At 38.2% G+C, this 19577-nt stretch overlaps 1 protein-coding gene across 1 annotated transcript; it reads right to left on the bottom strand.

Moving 5' to 3' along the window:
- Positions 1-4974: 4974 nt before the first annotated feature.
- On the bottom strand, positions 4975-5937 carry LOC101434757 (olfactory receptor 51I2-like). The gene has a single exon (XM_004447173.2). The coding sequence runs from the start codon at positions 5935-5937 to the stop codon at positions 4975-4977; it is 963 nt and encodes a 320-aa protein (XP_004447230.2).
- Positions 5938-19577: the final 13640 nt, after the last annotated feature.

The following is a 19577-nucleotide window of genomic DNA, read 5'->3' as shown; positions in this document are numbered from 1 at the left end:
GTTTTCCTTGCTGTCTTGCTCCATCCTCAGAGGCCTCCTTTCATTCAGGTAAACTGAACCAAATTGAAAACATGGAAAGGTCCCAGGCTGGATTTTAGAAGCACCTTAAGTGTACACTTATGTTTCACAAAATTGGCCTCTTGTTTCAATGTCACTTCTCCCCAAGGTCCCTGCTATTGAGGAAATTGCCTGGTTGGGTGTCTCTTTAGGATAACTGCTGAATAAGCACATGCCTATCCCAGTGAAACTGAGTTTTGAGAGGTGAATACTAAGATGTGTAACCAAAGGTTCGAGTCTTTTCCTTAGTCCTATAATCTCAGGCAAAAGTGGACAGCTGGTAGAATACATTCTTGAGCAAGGAGGTAACTTTTTGGAGTAAGGGATGCATAATTGCTCCACATGTGTGATGGGCTACATCTATAGCTACCATTGCCTGGAATGTGGTGAGAGCTTAGTAACTAGTTGTTGAATAAATGAATGCATAAATCTCAGGTTATTTCATCAGTAAATATGATTCATAAATAGGTTTGTTCAAGCAACATCCATAAAGGCACCCCTGGGTCAAGCCTTTAACCAAGTAATTCTCACTGAATAAAGGCACTTAGCAAATCAGACCTCAGTGCTGCCCTCATAGAACTAGAATAGGACATGGATAAAAAAAGGACATTTTCAATAGAATGAGATAAGTGCTCTAACAGCATTGTGTACAAGTTGCTGAGAAAACAGAGAAAAGGAGATGAAGGAACAGGATACAGAAGATGGGACCTTTCATCTCCTCCTGTAAGAACAAAGCTCTGCCAGTTACTATGGCCCAATGCCAGGAGGTGTGCCCTTGTGGGTGCATCCTTCTGCTGCCTACATTTGGAGGAAATCTGGAGGAGGATTGTTATGTCCTGCCCCAGAGAAATTTTGACCAGATCCATGGACTGTATGTTATATTCTTTCACTGTCCTTCACTCATTCATTCAAAATTAAAAAAAAAAAAAATTCACCGAGTGTTGAACTTTTTTGTGCCAAGCCAAAATTAAGCACTGAGGGCACAAGGATAAATGAAACATGGTCTATGGTCCCTGCCTCAAAGATTTCACAGTATTATGTGTGATTTTTAATAATTTACAATACGGAGGGTTAAGTATTACATGTACGGAAGCACAGGGTATTAAGGGATTACCGTTGAAACCCCTAACTTGGCTTGGGGTGGGAGAGGCCAGTCTTAAGTTCAGTCTTAATGGAAATCACAGTCTGGTCTACTTTGCTTCCTGTGCATTCTAGCTCCACATTCCTAACACTGATGGATGATCTCATCCAGGCTTAGTCTTAGGTCTTACCCCAGCATTGTTAAGCAATTATCAAAGAGAGTGTCCTGTTTCTTCTGAAATATAGGAGGACCCTGGGCAAGAAAATACAAGTGTTTATGTGTAGGTATAGGTATAGGTGTCAGTGTAGGTAATTATATATTCCTTAAATCCTATAATTCCTTAAAACTCAAAACTAATACAAAGTCCAAAGAATATTATAATGAACACTTGTGTTCCCATCACCTGGACAGATAAATTTTAATCAAAAGTGCCTTCTCTTTATCCCTCCTTTATCCCCTACACCACTATTTCTTCTGACTCACTTGAACGTGACCTGTAGACATTCCAGTCCTTCACAACTAAATATTTAGCAGGCATTTCCTATGATAGATTGTTTTACATAACCACAATATCATTTTCACACCAAAGAATACTATTTTAACTTAATATATCATCAATATGCAATAATCGGACTCAGATGGGATCTCTTTTCACAAGACTTTCATGCTACTTTACTGGAATTGTAGTTGGTGTTGGGGTTTAAGACATATTTAGGGGATTTGAACCTCTGGACTGACAATATGATAGCCAGGCCCTGAGCCTCAACAGACTTCAGCTCCTACAGTCTGATTTGGACTCACCTCACTCAGCTAAGATGGAGTTGAAGAAGGACAACCACCACATCATGGAGCCTAGAGTGCCTACAACTGAAAGCAGGAGGATTACATCCAGTATCCATGTGGAATCTGAGCCTCCTCTTGACATAGAGGTGCAACGGACACAACCAATCCAAGGTCCACAGAGAAAAGGTGGCATTGGAGTGGGAAAAGTGAACATGATTGCTGATGGGTATGGGGAATGGCGGGAAGAGATGAGATGTGGAGGCGCTTTTGGGACTTAGAGTTGCCCTGGATGGTGCTTCAGGGGCAATCACTGGACATTGTAAATCCTCCCAGGGCCCACTGGATGGAATGTGGGAGAGTATGGGCCATGATGTGGACCATTTACCATGAGGTGCAGAGATGCCCAGAGATGTACTTACCAAATGCAATGGATGTGTCATGATGATGGGAGTGAGTGTTGCTGAGGGGGGAGTGGTGGGGTGGGGGTGGTGGGGTTGAATGGGACCTCATATTTTTTTAATGTAATATTTTTACAAAATCAATAAAAAAAATATGCAATACATATTTGACTTCCCACTCTTGTCCTAAAAATGACTTCTATACCTATTGCTTGATTATTATTTACCAATAAATAATAATGCATGCTAGTATTTGGTTGTTATATCTGCTTGATTTCTTTTACTCTAGATTAATCCACCTAAATATAAATATATTTTTTAATTTTATTTTTTGAGGTACCAGGGCTTTAACCAGGGACCTTGCATGTGGGAAGCCAGCACTCAACCACTGAGCCACATCTGCTCCACTGAGTTGATTTTTAAAACTTTTATTACCCCCCACTTGTGGCTTTTTGCATGCTGTCTGTTCTTGGTGTCCATTCACTGTGCATTCTTTTGGGGCTGTATTTTATTTTATTTTAAAATTTATTCCCCCTCGAGGCTTGCTTGCTCTCTGCTCTGTGTCCATTTGCTGTGTGCTCTTTTGCATTTTTTGCTTGTCTCCCTATTTGTTGTGTCACCTTGCTGAGTTGGGTCTCTGTGGCGCTTGCGGGCCTGGCGGCACTTCCTGATGCCCAGGTGCCAGCTCTCCGCAGCGCCGGGGTGGTGGCTCTCGGCAGCGTGTGGGTGAGCCTGTCTTCACAAGGACGCCCCAGGATGCAAACTCAGGGCCTCCCATATTGTAGATGAGAACCCAACTGATTGAGCCACAGCCGCTTCTCCCCCAGATGGTTTTTTCATTTGTTTGCTTGTTTGGTTTTGGAGGCAGCAGAGACTGAACCCAGGAACTTTCCATGTGAGAAGCAGGTATTCAACCACTTGAGGTACATCATTTCCCCATATGTATTTTTTAAATAACACTGTGGATTTTGAAGACTTTAGCCCAGTTTGTGTGTGTGCTTGTGTATGTGTATGTTACTTTCCATATTTCCCCATGGTTCGGTTTAGGTTAAACATTTTTAGCAAGAACTCTACAAGGTGATACTGTTCTCTTATTACTCATATCATGAAGCATACATGCTCAGATTATCCTATGATTGGTTTATCCAAGGCAGAGCACTTGTTTAATGTAGTAAGTGCCAATCTCTTTATTGTAAATGTGTATTCTACTCTTTTTTCTTCAGTAAGTAAACTGTGCGGTGATATTTTGAGGTTGCATGAATGCTGTTTTACAACATTTTTGAAACATTTGTCAATTATCTTGTTTAAAATGACTGCAACATTAAAAGTTGCAAAAAGGGTGACTCTGTATCTATCAATCATTTCAGAATCTTCTCTGAAAGTTTTTCTTTTCTTTTTTGTTCTTTTCCTTTTTTCCTCTCAGAATATCTTTATGGACTCATGATTTAAAAATCAATTTGTTATAATCCATTCTTGTCGAAATTATTTTTAATATTCAAATTGCCCCACTTTTGTTCTGTTATCCCCTTCATATCAGCTTCTGTCTATTTTTTTCCTGGGCCTATTGTCTTTGTGTTCTTTCTTGCTTTCAGACACAAATTGTTCCAGTATCATTCTGTGTTCCCTGCTTCATTCTTGGAATCAGCAATTTCTGTAAGGATCCCAAGTTCTTCTGAGTGGGGGATGGAATTTAGCAACGAGTAGGTGGATGCCAGCTCTGCTCGTTTCTGTGGACCTCATAGCTACCGGGCATTCTCAGTGGACAGAGAGAAGACATTTAGAGATAATTTAAAAATACATCTACTTTTCTCCATTCTTGATACTTCTGACAATTTTAGCCTCCATTCTCTTTTTCCTAGACTATTATAACAAACTCCTAATGGGTTTCCCTACCTTCTTTTTCTCAATCTCCACTTTTGCCTTTCTAATACAATGTACACGATTAAGCCTGTGCCAACTTCTATAATGCAAAAGCTTCCCATGGCTGACTATGAAACATAGAATGAAGACCAAACATTTCAATAAGGTCTGAAAGGCTCTATAGAGTTGCCATCTTTTGTTTCTGTCTTATGAACTTCCAATACACACAGTCATATCTCATGCTGAGCCACTCACTTTTCCACAAGCACACCACATTCTTCTACACCTCAGGTCCCCCCACAAACATGCCCCTTTATCTGATATGTACTACCCCTGCCCTACCTGTTCTCTGACTGACAAACTCCCACTCACCTTTCAGTCTCCTTCCTATCTGACTCCCTTTTCATTTCTCTTTGGCAGGGTCAGTAAACCCTCTTCTGAATTTCTATAGCCCTTTGTGTGTACCTGTCACAACCTTACTACCCTTTTACTATAACGCATATTTACAAGCTTCTGTTCTCCAGTGGAGGGAAAAGACTAGGCCTAGTTCACTTTAGAATCTCTAGTGCTGAGTACAGTTAATTGCCCAAGTTTACTGAAAAAAACATCTTAAGTCAAGGAGTGAATGAGGGAATTCCGACTGTTCTTTCCCCATCTATCTGAAGATATCCATTTGCTTGTCATACTCTTGACAATGTGCCTGGGTCAGGGCTCTGAATAAGGGCTTGCTGAGGATAAGGTAAGTCTCTCTGGCAAGGAGTTCCCCTCACAGACTATGGTTGTTTCTTGGTGTCATCAGCCTTGGCCCTTTCTCTTCAGAACCCTCATCATGGCCTCCCTGATGGGTTTGGACTTGATACTGTATATGATGGGGTTGAGCACAGGGGGTATCACCAAGTACACATAGGCAACCAGGGCATGGACAATGTGAGGCAGGTGTCTCCCAAAGCGGTGGATCATGGACACACCTATGACAGGGATGTAAAAAACCAGCACAGCTAAGATATGAGAAACACAGGTGTTGAGAGCCCGGAGGCGCTCCCGAGGAGAGGCCAGTCCCATCACTGTGTGAAGGATGAGAGTATAAGATAGGACAATAAGCAGGGAGTCTACACCCACTGTGGAGAGAACCACATAGAGTCCATAAAGGATGTTGACAGTAATGTCAGCACAAGCCCGTTTCATGACATCAGCATGGAAACAGAAAGAGTGGGACAGGAGGGTCTTGTTAGGGCAGAAGTTCAGCCGCTTAAGCAAGAAGGGTACTGGGAAGAGGGACAAAGTGGCTCGAGCCACAATGGCCAGCCCAATCCTGATGATGACATTATTTGTGAGGACAGCAGCATAGCGCAGGGGGTTGGAGATGGCCACAAAGCGGTCAAATGACATGGCCAGGAGCACCGATGACTCCACCACAGAGAAGGAGTGGAGGAAGAACATTTGGACCAGGCAGACATTGAAGCCAATAAGCCTGTGATCAAACCAGAGCACAGCCAGGGTGGTGGGCAGTGTCGACAAGGTGAGGCCCATGTCAGTGAGGGCCAACATGGACAGGAAGTAGTACATGGGCTGGTGCAGGCTGGGAGTCTTCCTCACAGCCAGGAGGATCATTTGGTTTCCGGTGAGGGCCACAGAATACATGGTGAAGAAGGGGATGGAGATCCAGCCATGAACAGCCTCCATCCCTGGGATGCCAATCATCAGGAAAGCAGGTGGCTGGAAGAAGGAGATGTTGGCATAGGCCTGGGAAGGGAGCATCGTTGGAAGTCCGATGTGGTCTCCAGAACAGTGGGACCTCTTCAAACTGAGCAGAAAAAATAGGAGAAGGACAAAATAATTGGGAAAACACCAAGTCTGATAATAATTGACATGGATCCAAAACAATAGGAAATACAATTCAAGTGAAGGAGAGTTAAAAGTTCTTCATCTAAAACAAACTAGGGAATGGCTGCCACCTAAACTATTGACTGCAAAAGTTTCATTTGATAATGTGAAATAATGATCTCTACATATCTTCAATAAAGCAATGCTTTCCTTAAAAAAATGTGAGATGATCCTGAAGGGCATAAACAAAAATGCTCTATTTATACAATGATATGTTGCCTCAGTGGAATATTTCACAATGTCCAGAAGACTGACAGGTTGACTACATGTCAAGCTGCCATTCTGTTCTTAGAATCAGTCTCCAAATCCAAAAATGAACAATCAAATAAAGCACAATGGCCTAAAACAAGGTCAATATAAGGACATCTAAGGGAGATAGGAACCCCAAAATTTGTTTAGCTGAAAGTTAAAAAACACACTAAAAATATGACTGTGAGTTAAGATGGGTTTTTCTAAGATCCCTTGCTTATGTGTAGTCAGTAAAACCAGCTAACCCTGAAAATAGGGGTATCCAAATCCTTCTTGAAGGGTGGCAGTTGGGTTGCATTATGATTACAAGGTCAAGTATTGTGCATAGTTTGTTAGTAATTTTTAAAGAAATGATAGGAAATTAAAATTGATGGTTTTGTATGTTCATTCATCATCCATTCCTTCTCTCGCATATTCTGTTTTTGAACAAATACCAGACCCTAGATGAATAACAAAGAGGCTACACCATAGAATTTGTACACACATATTTTGTAAAAATTGAAAGATATTTAACAAGTTAACATTATGTAAAATGTTCTTTAAGATAAGTTATTAGTACTGGAAGGTACATGCTGTAAAAATATTTTCTAAATTCTTAAGCAAATTAAGCAAAACCGAAACCAAATTAAAATTTATATTAGAATGTAAAATCAATTGTTAATGGAAAAGAAAAATGGAAAGCAAAAATTCAACCAAAGGAAATAACATGAGGAAAATAATAAAAGCCATCATAAAATTTAAAACATTTTTTTAACAAAGGACCAATACTCCTGTAAGATTCAGTGATATGGAGAGCAGGATTGAGAATAATCAAACAAACTTTAATTTTAAAAATTGACAAGAGCAATTGGAGTATAATAGATATGCTAAATAAATAATGGAATTCTAAAGATAGCTAGTATTCCTGAAATAGGTACAATAAAAAAGAAAAACAGAAAACATCCAAACAAATAATGTTTATCTAAAAAAATAAAAGAAAACCTGAATTTTTATATCAAAGTATTTATTATTTACCTGTAAATAAGCATCAATGAATAAGCAAACCTAGACATATGCTCAGAAGCAGTTATTATATTACAGTGCAATCAGAAAAATCCAGATTGAGAAAAACTTGACAAGACAAAATTCCTTTCTTTCCCTCAAATTAATTGCAAGGAAATAAAAGAAGAGGGGTAGCCAGAGATTAAAAGGTACTTGTCTCATATCAACTAAATGCAATGTGAGAGCCTTGCTAGGATCTTGTGTCAAACAAACCAACTATAAAAATTGAACAAACAGACAAAAATATTTTTATGGGATACTTTAGAAAATGTGACTATTGCTTGATTTTTTATAATTAATACTTAAGTGTGTCATTATAATATATTAGCTATCTTTTAAATTTTAAATATATGGTTACACAATGGCTTAGACTGACTTCAACATATTGGGGATTGGCTGGGGAACTCTGTGACTGGAAGTGTATGCATTTACAGGAGTAAGAACAGATGATGATGAAAGCTGAATATGGATATATAGAGAGTCATGGTTTCCTCTTTCTACTTTTGAGGACTTTTTATTTTTTTCATAACAGATTAGCAAATCAATAGTAACAAAATTTAACTGAAATTTGTAGTTAAATATGGTGAGTTGCCCATGCATCTTTATCAACATTAGTGAGTGTAGAATGCTAGAGAAACATGATCTGAGTTTTTAGATAAACTAAGTTATTAACTTAGACAGAAGAATGGGATGGGATATAAAGAATGCAAACTACTATGGCTGATGAATTAAACTGAGGAAAAGTGGTACATAATTTGGCATGAACAGAAGACTAAATTCTTGCAGAGATAGGTTATGCTACAAATCCTTTCAAAAGAATCAAAAGTTTGAGTTGATAAATGCAAGAGTGAAGAGTAGGATTTGAAAGAGGATGATTCATAATGAGCAGCTATAGGTCCCCTTTCCTAGCTGTCCCTTCCACTTTTGCAAAATACAGAGTATTTTCTGGAAAAATTCAACCAGCAAGGATCTGGATCCAGGGATGCCAGGCAGAAATGAAAGACATTACAGAAAAACAAGGAATGAGGAAGACTGAGACCACCCTGCCCTTTTTGCCTACCCAGTTCACAGAGATGCCTGACAATCAGCTCTATTCTGTAACATGTGATGGTCGAACGGGCGAGGGGTATGTGGGGGCGTGTCCCAGCCAGAAGGGTGTGAAAAGGAAATTCCTTTGCAGAAATATCCGTCCAGATCAGGATGGCTAAGAGGCTGAAGCAGTGCTCAGACTACCTCAGAATGCCAGATACGAGAGAACTTGACATACCCTCTCAACCACTCCCTTTCTTGAGAAAGTAGGAGAGGAGGCAGCCTCTTGTTAAAGCAGGGGATGGGGCTGCTATATCTGATTGTCCCAGACTCTTTATTCCACCTACTTATGCATTATGTCCAGCCCCCTCCACTGATACTTCTACCTGATGTTGAGATGCTGGCAGAGGATGGGATCCTTGAGCTCATTGATTTGGGCCCTTATCCCTCTGGGAAATGGAGACGGGGATGCTTCGGGGCCTCAGCTTACTCATCCTGGCTCTCGTTCCAAACTGCCCTTCTGCTCTACATCCTGAAGGAGCCGAGGATGTCTTTGTAAAAGAGGGATGGAGTTTTATCTCACTGCATAAGGAAGACTCATTAGCCATGTCTCTCTCCAGGGAAGCTCCAGGCTTGGGCCCCAGAGTCATTCCACTTAGGTCCCTGATGGATGGGAAAGTTGAGGAGATTTGGAGATCGGGGACAGACAACAAGTTGGAGGACCTTTAGTGATAACAGGGAAAGGGAGACCAGAATCATGGATTCTACTATATCCTCATCAAATTTGTACGATTATTTTCAGGGCTTTCAGCTTCAACAACTATCTGAATTGAAGATTAACCCAAGATAACCTTCCTGAGGCCCCCTTTGGGCCAGGGCATATGGTGCGTCCTGCAAGATCTTGTAGTCTTGGAAGAAGGTGGGGATCTGGCGTGATGTGGATGTGAGTTCATAAATGGTGGCCTAAACCCAAACTGGGAGAGTGAGGAAAGGCTTACTTAAGTGTTGGAAACTAAGGCATAGCTGTCTTGCAAGGAGAGACGTGCTGTTTCCAAGGCTACGCTTGCAACCTAAGGAATGCGGCAATAAGAGTTTGGAGCAACAGGACAAAGTTTTTACAGGGTGAAAGAAAAGATGAGCACATCCATTTGTAGTTAAATAGAACTCTTAGACTTTGTACCTTGAGATAAGATTTTTTGAGTTCCTTAGATCATGAGTAATGCTAATAGTTAACTGCATGCTGCTGCTTGTTCTCACGTACACTCGGGAATACATTGGAACCCTTGTAGATAATAAAGTTGTCTGATGAATCTTTACTTATAGAAGCCCTTGATCCTTTCTTTATTTGTCTTCATTCCCGATACCCTTTGGGCCCAAATCTCCTACACTTAAGGAGTTAGACAGGGAGTAGATTTCTAAAAAGCCCTCAGACCCTGTTCTCAGCTCTCATTCCAGGACAAAGGAAAGGATTCTGTGTTTGAAGCACAGATTGGCAGAATCTGTCCACCCTACTAGTCTGGGAGAGACCAGCTGAAGCAAACAGGTTCCAAGGAGGGAACTTGAACAGTGGAAGAACATAGCTATGAAGCCATTTGGGCCTGGGTTTAAAATCTTATATCCCTTATAGAAAAAAAAAATTTCTAAACTTCATAGAGTGACTCGTGAGTTTCTTTTTTCTAAGCATTTTTTTGGAAATATTTGTATATTCACTTATAATTTTAAGAGACAATATAGAGAAATTCCTCGTACCCTTACCCAGTTGTCTCCAATGTTATCAAAACAAGAGTACAATATCATAATTAAGATATTGACATTGATACAGTCAAGATGCAGAACATTTCCATCAATGCAAGGATCCATCATGCATCCCTTTCATAGCCTTGCCACTTACTTTCTTTCCCTATCACCCTTCCTTTTTTAGTCCATGTGAACCACTAATATTTATAATTTTCTCATTTCAGGAGTGTTACATAAATGGTAACTTTACAGCACGCAATCTCTTTTGAAATTGGTTTTTTAATACCTAGCAAAATTCCTCTGGAAGTTCATCCTGGTTGTAGCACTTACCAATAGCTGGTTCTTTTTTATTGCTGAGAGTATCACATTGCAAGGATGTACCACACTGTGTTTAATCATTGACATGTTGAAGGGCATTTGGGTTGTTTCCATTTTGGGCTAATATAAATAAAATTGTTGTAAACATTTGTGTACTCGTTTTTGTGTCAACAGAGCTCTCTTCATTTCTGCCCTGGAGTGCAAATGATCTTTCATGTGGTGTTTGTACATTTAGATTTTTAAGAAATCATTATACTGTTTTCCAGTGTGGCTGTAGCATTTTATATTTATACTAGCAATGTATAAATGATCTAGTCTCCATTTTCTTTTCAGCATTTGGTGTTGTCACTACTTTTAATTTTAGTCATTCTGATAGGTATGTAGTGATATCTCAGTTTAGATTTAATTAATGTTTCCTAATGGCTAATACTGTTGGACATCTTTTCATGTGCTTTTTTGCCATATGTATATCTTTTTCAGGGAATGGTTTCTTCATGTGTTTTGCCCTTTTCTAATTAGATTGTTTGATTTTTTTTTTTTTTTTTTTGGTTGATTCAAGACTCCTGAGTGTACACCAACCCAGTACCCACCACAGGTCAATAAATTGACAGAAGAGGCATGTGTAGAGAAGTCACATCTGAGTCCAACTCCATCACACTCAGGGGCACAAATCCCTAAGTAGGTCCACAGAAAGACACTGAACTCCTAAGCCATGTGCCATGACCATAGGATCTGTGTGTTTCTGTAGTGCTCAGGAGCACCACTACTTTGGGTTGTATCTACTTGATGATCTCTGAGATCCTGCTGATATGTGCATACGAGCGACCTCTCTGATGACTTCCCGACTACTTTTGAAGTCTCTTAGACATATAAACTCATTTGTTTTATCATTTCCTACTTTTTTCAAGGTCCTTTTCTAGTTGTACCACCAGCTGGTACTTGGTAGTAATCCCTCAGTACCAGGGAGTCTCATCCCCAGGAGCCATGTCCTTTGCTGGGGGGGAACACAATGCATTTTTATATGCTCAGTTTGGATAAGAGAGTGGCCACATTTGAGCAACATGGAGGCTCTCAGAAGGTATCCCTTAGGCACCTTACAGCTCTAGGCCTAGTTGAAATTTCAAGCACACAAGCTCATAAGCATAGTCATCAGTATCAAGGGCCCATCATTGGACTATCCTTCTTTACTGGACTTTGTCTTAGCATTTGGGGGATTGTTGCTGTTCCAGTGGGGAATGCAACAGAGCTCACCAGGATAGGAACTCAGCATTCCCTCAATTGTTGTGTGAAACTCTACCCACTATGTCAATAACAACAAATATCTGAACATATCTATATACCCTATATGCATGCCCTAGAGAACCCCCCCAGCCATGCATTTCCCCTCAATGAGACCCTGCACCAATGCTCCTCCCCTGCCATATTTGAACTCTTCTCTGATCCAAAACTTCTTCATTGTAAAGCCTTATATATTGTCGTATTTAATTAATAGGAAAATGAAATAGTAATGATACATTTAAAGATTAGAAATAATAATTTAGAAAAACTAAAATAATGTGAAATAAATTGGGATATTAAAAATGAAAAATATCATAACAATTTTTTTTCATGTTTTGCCTTTCATCACTGAAATTGGTGTTGCCCTGTAACTACAGTGGCAAAGCAAACTCTTCCATTTCTTCCTCAGTTTCTACATCCTTTTTTAAAAAATTATATCTTCGAAAAATTTTCAGTCACAGCAAAGTCACATATAGAATATAGGGGACTCCCATATACCCAACATCAAACCCTTTTCCCACTTCTATCAGCAATGACTTTTTTTTTTAAACAAAACCCTTATTTATTTCCTTCTTAGAGATTATATCCAATAGTTATATCCTGTCATAACGCATTGAATACCTGGGAGAGAGTGTAAACTACAACAGAAACTACAATCTATGCTGTATAGCAATGTCCAAAATGTACTCATCAATTGCAAGGAATGTACCACATTATTAAAAAAAGTAGCATAGCAATAAATATTTATAAATGTAAATAATATTTCAAATGAAACAGAGCTTAATTGTATAATTCTATTTTTATATTATAGCTCTAATGATTGGATACAGTCTCTAAGAATGAAATAAATTATATGTTCAGTAATGAAATTTTTCCATGTGGATGCTCTATTTGCTACAACTGATGTACAGATATTGAAACATAGCTACTAGCCATAGTTCTATTATGGTTTACATTATGGTTTACATTTTAGACTGTACACTTTTATAAAGTTTGGGTGAAATTTAACAAGATCTATATCCATCATCACACGATCATATGGAGCAATTCCATATCTGTCCCCCAGATACCCCCTCTTGCATTTATTCTATTCCTCTCTGCCCCTCCACTCAGGGCCCACAGTGACAACCAAGCTTCACAACTTGAAGAACAAGATTCATAGATACTTGCAACAATGCTGAGGGCATGACACTCTGGAAAGTCTTCTCTCTCCCATTTGATGCCACCCATGCTCTTGAGAGGCACCCTCCCCTCAGTTTGAGAGCATCAGGGCTACCCAGAAAAGAGTATAACACCTTCCTGCTCATTGTATGGGTCTCCACCCACTGATATAACACACTATGACAAGATGAGCACTCACACACTACCTAGAAGCCTGCTCCAGGTGCACCCTGTGCCAGATGCCCCCTGTCAAACACCTTAAATCAGTAACCCTTCCATATTATATTTTCTAAGGAGTTTTCTCAACATTATAATTTCAACCATATACCTAACAATCTCTTGTGTTCACCTGCTATCCACCGACCTCCCCCCAGTTCCTTGGACCATCTGGCCCATCTTCCCATGCCTAGCCCCCTCAAGCCTGCAAAGTCCAACCCAATAGTGTCCCTAAGCCCCAGTCTTATCCCTTCCCTGCACAACTACTTAACTCCACTTTATCATGGATTTTACCCATGTGGAGCTTGACTCACAACCTTCCTCTCCCCCCTATTTCCTGTAAGCCTATCTTCCATTCTTTAGTTCCCTGAGACAGCTTGAATTACTTAATTAAAATCAGAGAGGTCAGGCAGTATTTGCCCCTCAATGCCTGGCTTACTTCACTCAACATAATGTCCTCAAAACTCATCCATGTTATCCCATGTGTTAGTACTATATTTCTTCTTACAGCTGAGTAGTATTCCATTGTATGTATATACCACATTTTATTTATCCATTCATCTGTTGATGGGTATTTTGATTGATTCCTACTTTTGGGAATAGTGAATAATGCTGCTATGAACAAAGGTGTGCATATATTGGTTCATGTCCTTGTTTTCAGTTCTTCTGGGCATATACCCAGCAGTGTAATTGCTGGGTCACATGGCAAATCTATAGCTAGTTTTTGAGGAACTGCCAGACTGTCTTCCACAATGGCTAGTTCCTTCAACATTCCCACCAGCAGTGAATGCACATTCCTAGTCCTCCACATTCTTTCTGAAACTTGTAGTCCTTTGATTTTTTAATAGTTACCAGTCTAATGGGTGTAAGATGGTATCTCGTAGTTTTGCTTTCCATTTCCCTAATTGCTAGTGATGTTGAGCATCTTTTCATGTGCTTTTTAGCCATTTGTATTTCTTCTTTGGAGAAGCATCTGTTCAAATCTCTTGCTCATTTCTTAAATGGGTTGTTTTTTTTTTTCTTTCTTTCTTTTTTTTGAGATATACGATTTCTTTATAAAAGCTGGATATTAGGCTCCTATCAGACACATGGTTACCGATATTTTCTCCCATTGGGTGGGCAGTCTTTTCACTTTCTTGATAAACTCTTTTAGGTTCAAAAGATTTTAATTTTGAAGAAGTCCCATTTATCTGTTTTTTCTATCACTCCTCATGCTTTGGGTGTGATGTTCATGAGAACATTTCCTATTTCAAGGTCCTGTAGATGTTTCCCTACATTTTCTTTCAAAGTCTTTATGGTCTCAGTTCTTATATTTAAGTCTTTGATCCATCTTGACTTGATTTTTGTATAAAATGTGAGATGGTATTCCTCTCTCATTCTTTTGAATGTAGATACCCAGTTCTCCAAGCACCAGTTTTTGAAGAAGCCAATCTCTCCAAGTTCAGTATACTTGGAGGCCTTGTTAATATCAGATGACTGTATTGAATTTTCTATATCAGAACTCTTAATTTGGTTCCATTGATCAGTATGTCTATGCTTGTGCCAATACCATACCACTTTCAACACTATAGCTTTGTAGTATGTTTTCAATACAAGTAATGTGATTCCTCCAATTTCTTTTTTTTTTCACTACATCTTATACTATTCCAAGTCTTTTTCCCTTCCAAATAAATTACATAGTGTTTCCAGTTCACTAAAAAAGTGCTGTTGATTTTTATTGGGATTGCATTAAATCTGTAGATCCATTTGGGTAGGATAGATATGTTAATGAGATTTAGTCTTCCTATCCATGAACAGGGAATATGCTTCCATTTATTTAAATCTTCTTTTATTTCTTTTAACAGTATTGGGTATTTTTCTATGTATAAGTCTTTTACATCTTGAGCTAGATATTTGATTTTTTAAATTTACTATAATATATGGTATTTTTTTCTTGATTTTCTCCTCAGATTTCCCATTAATGGTTTACAGAAATGCTACTGATTTTTGCACATTGATCTTATAACATGCAACTTTACTGAACTCATTAATAAGTTCTAAAGCTTTGATATGGATTTCTCAGGGCTTTCTCTATATAGGATCATGTCATTTGCAAATAGTGAAATTTTGACTTCTTCCTTTCTAATTTGGATGTCTCTTAAACTTGTTTCTTGCATCAGTGGTCACAAAAGTACTTATAACACAATGTTAAATAGGACAGATGATAGTGGGCATCCTTGTCTTGTTGCTGATATTAGGGAGAAAGATTTTAGGATTTCACCATTGTATATGATATTAGCTGTGGGTTTTTCATATAAACTCTTTATCATGTTCAGAAAGTTTTCTCATATTCCCTTCTTTTGCAGTGTTTATCTCAGGAAAGGGAGCTTTATTTTGTCAAATATTACATTGATTGATTTTCTTATGTTGAATCATCCCTGCATACCAGGGAAGAAACCCACTTGGTCATGGTGTATAATTTGTTTCATGTGTTTTTGAATACTATTATCAAGTATTTTGTTGAGGATTTTAGAGTCTAGGTTCATCAGAAAGTTTTGTCTGTAATTTTCATTACTTGTGGTGTTATTGTTTGAGTTTGGTAATAGGTTAAAATTGTCATCATAGAATGAGTCAAGCAATGTTCCTTCTACTTCAATTTTTTGGAAGAGTTTAAGCAAGAGTGATATTATTTCTTTCCAGATTGTTTGGTAAAATCACCTGTGAAGCCATCTGCTCCTGGGCTCTTATTATTTGGGAGGTTTCAAATGACTGATTCTATCTCTTTACTTGTGATTGGTCTATAGAGATCATCAATTTCTTCTTTCATCAATGTAGGCTGCTGATGTGTTTCTAAGAATTTGTCCATTTCCTCTAAATTGACTATGTCATATAGTTTTTCAAAGTATCCTCTTGTGATACTCTTTATTTCTGTGGGGTCAATGGTGATATCCCCTACTTCATTCTTATTTTGTATATTTGCATCTTGTCTCTCTCTTTTTCTTATACTCTAGGTAAGCGTTTGTCAATTTTATTGATCTTCTCAAAGAACCAGGACTTGGTTTTGTTTATTTTTTCTAGTGCTTTCTTTTTTCTAGTTCATTTAGTTCTGCTCTGATCTTTGTTCTTTCTTTCTTTCTTTCTTCTCCCTCTTGAGGTAGTTTGGTGTCTTTTTACCAATTCCGCCAAGTATGGAGTTAATTCTTTGATTTTATCTCTTTCTTCTTTTTCGATATATGAATTTTTGTAGCTATGAATTTTCATTTCATTACAGCTTTTGCTGCATCCCATAAGTTTTGATATATTGCACTGTCATTTTCATTATTTTCAAGGTATTTGCTGATTTCTTTTGAGATTTCCTCTTTAACCCACTGTTTGTCTAAGAGTGTGTTGCTTAACTTCCATATCTTGGTGCCTAATCTGGTCCTCTGGCCCATGAAGATATCCAGCTTCATTCCACTGTGTCAGAGAAATTATTTGGTATGATTTCAGTCTTTCTGAATTCATTGAGGTTTTCTCTGTGGACTAGCATGTTGGCTATATTGGAGAATGATCCTTGAGCACTTGAGAAGAATGTACACCCTGTTGTATTTGGGTGTAGTGTTCTGTATATGTATATTAAGGTCCAGATCCTCTAATATATTATTCAAAGTCTTCATTTCTTTATTGGTTCTCTGTTGAGATATTCTGTGTACTGGCAATAATTGTGTATTAAAGTCCCCTACTATAATTGTAGAGGCATCTATCCTTCCATTTAGTTTTCCAGTGTTTGCCTCACATATTTGGAAGTATCCTGATTAGATGCATAAATGTTTATGATTTTTCTTTCTTCTTGAAAGATGCCTACTTTTACTAATATATAGTGTACACCTCTGTCTCTCATGATAGTTTTGCATTTAAAGTCTATTTTTTCTGATATTAGTATAACTACTCATGCCCTTTTTTCAGTTATTCTTTGCTTGTAAGATTGTTTTCCAGCCATACACTTCCAACATCCTTGAATCCCTGGGTCTATGGTGGTTTTCTTGTAGAAAGTATATAGATTGGTCATATTTCCTTATCCATTCTTCCAATCTGTGTCTTTTGACTGGTGAGCTTAATCCATTAATGTTCACTGTTATTACTCTCAAGGAATTACTTATATTAACCATATTTTCTTTGGATTTGTGTATGTCAGATGTTGTTTTTATTTCTCTGTTTGTGTTTTTAATTGTTCTTAAACTCTCCTCCAACTCTGTATCTCCTGTTTTTTGTTTCCTCCAGCAGAACTCCCTTTAGTATTTCTTGAAGAGCAGATATCTTTTTGGCATACTCCCGTAGTTTCTTTTTGTCTGTGAATATTTTGAAGTCTCCATCATTTTTGAATACCATCTTTGCTGGACTGAATATTCTTGGTTGGAATTTTTTCTTTTAGTACCTTGAATATGTGATACCACTGCCTTCTTGCCTCCATGGTTTCAGATAAGAAGTCAGCACTTAATCTTATTGAGCTTCCCTTTCCCTTGTATGTAATGGTTCTCTTCTCTCTTCCTGCCTTCAGTATTTTCTCTTTGTCTTGAGGATTATCAAATCATCCTAATTTGACATGTATATATCTTGGAGTAGGCCTGTTGGGGTTTATTCTGTTTGGAGGGTGCTGTTCCTCCTGGACATGTACATCAACCCCTCCCCCCCCAATATATTAGGAAATTATCAGCCATTATTTCCTCCAACACTCTTTCTGTCCCTTTCCTTTCCTTCTTCTGGGATGCCTATAATGGGTATGTCTGTGTGTTTTGTGTTTTCATTCAAAGCTGTATGTTCCTTTTGTTTTTTTCTATCTTTTTATCTATCAATTCTACTATCTGTTTGATTTCACATGTACTGTCTTCCACATTACTAATTCATTCCTCTGCCTGATCAAATCTCCTGTTATTTGCTGAGAGTGTATTTTTGATTTCTTGGATGGTGACATTCATCACAATCATATCCATTACCATTTTGCATATGTTTACCATTTCTTCAGTATGCTCTCCAAGGGTTTTCTTAATATCCTTAATCTCTTCCTTCACTTCATTAAGTTGGTCCATGATAATTTTTTTGGAGAGCTTTCATTAGTTTTTCAATGTTCTGCTCCTCTTCATGGTTCTCAGTTTGTTCATTGGACTGGGCCATGTCTTCCTGTTTTTTGGGGTAGTTTATAATTTTTTTGTTGCTCTCTGCTCATCATTTTATCTTCATGGGTTTGTTCAGTTGCTTAGGTTCTCTGTCTAGTCTAGGGTTTTATTTAGTTGCTTTTGTGTGTGTGTGTTATGTTTTCTCTTTGACACTTTGTTTTTCTTTTTCTATTTCCTTGTTGTTGTCTTAGTTCCCTTGAAGGAAAAAGATAAGGGCCAAGGAAATTAAAAGGTGTATGGAAAGAAGAAGTATAGTTTATATTATAATTATATATTTATAATATTTATATAGTAATATTTACAGGAAATATTAGCAGAGGAACCATAGAAGACCTAGGAGAATGAATAGTAATCTCATGTAAGCATTGTAGACTTATAGGAATAAAAAAGTGGAGTACATATAATGAGATGGGAAACTGAATGTGGAGAAGAATATAATATGAATTAAAGGCTGGCTCGATGAGGAGAGAAGGAAAGAGAAAAGAAAGGAAAAAAACAGAAAGAATTAATAGAAGATAGAAAACAGAATAGAAGTGTTAGACATAAAAGGCCAGACAAATTGGGGACTAAACAAAGAGAGGTGGAATGTAAGAGCAACAATAGAAGGTGGAAGATAGAAAGATGTAGGAAGGAAAAGAGATAACATTGGTAGCCAAAATCAGGACACATAGAAAAGAGGAAATTGAGGAAGAGGAAATACAGCAAACAAGAAACAAGGTGACAGCACCTAATTTAAAAAAAAGAAAGAAAAGAAAAGGGGGGATAAAGAGGAAGGAAAAACAAGAAAACAAAAAAGACAGACACACCCACAAGCAAGGAGTCAGCCAAACATTAAGACTTTCCTCTTAAGCCCCTGTGGAGCTTGTCAGGCTGCTGGTGTTTTTCAATCAATTAACCTGCATCTTTCTTGCTGCAGAGTTTGAAGTGGGTTTTAGTGACTAATCTACATTAAATTATATAACAGAAGTAACTTTTTTTTTTTTTTTCAGGAAAAATAGGAGACCCAAGGGAAGCTAATACAATGATAATGTCTATGTTTTCCCTGTTCTAACGTATCAGCTAGATGTTTAATACCACAGTGGATCACTACTCTAAGAGCAACCAGTAACTGAACTAGAAATCTTTCACATTCAAGGCTGAAACTCTTTCACTGAGCTAAGCTTTCTTTCTGGGTTGACTGGCTCTTCATTAAAAGAGTCCCTTTCCAGGGGCAGGACTGACTCTTTGCAGTTAGATAAACTGCTGATTAAGAATCTGTCTCCCCCATCCTTTTATTCCTAGTTGCTTTCTCTCCCCTCCCCCCCCCAGCAGGAAGCCTGTGTGAGAGTTCCCTTTTGAAATTCAAATAGAACC

Source organism: Dasypus novemcinctus, chromosome 10 (assembly GCF_030445035.2).
Source record: "Dasypus novemcinctus isolate mDasNov1 chromosome 10, mDasNov1.1.hap2, whole genome shotgun sequence".
Taxonomy (NCBI): domain Eukaryota; kingdom Metazoa; phylum Chordata; class Mammalia; order Cingulata; family Dasypodidae; genus Dasypus; species Dasypus novemcinctus.
This window is presented reverse-complemented; position numbering and strand designations above follow the sequence as displayed.

What these genes read in the sequence shown, in the direction of transcription:
- LOC101434757 (XM_004447173.2), bottom strand. Translation starts at nt 5,937, where the DNA reads ATGCTCCCTTCCCAGGCCTATGCCAACATCTCCTTCTTCCAGCCACCT.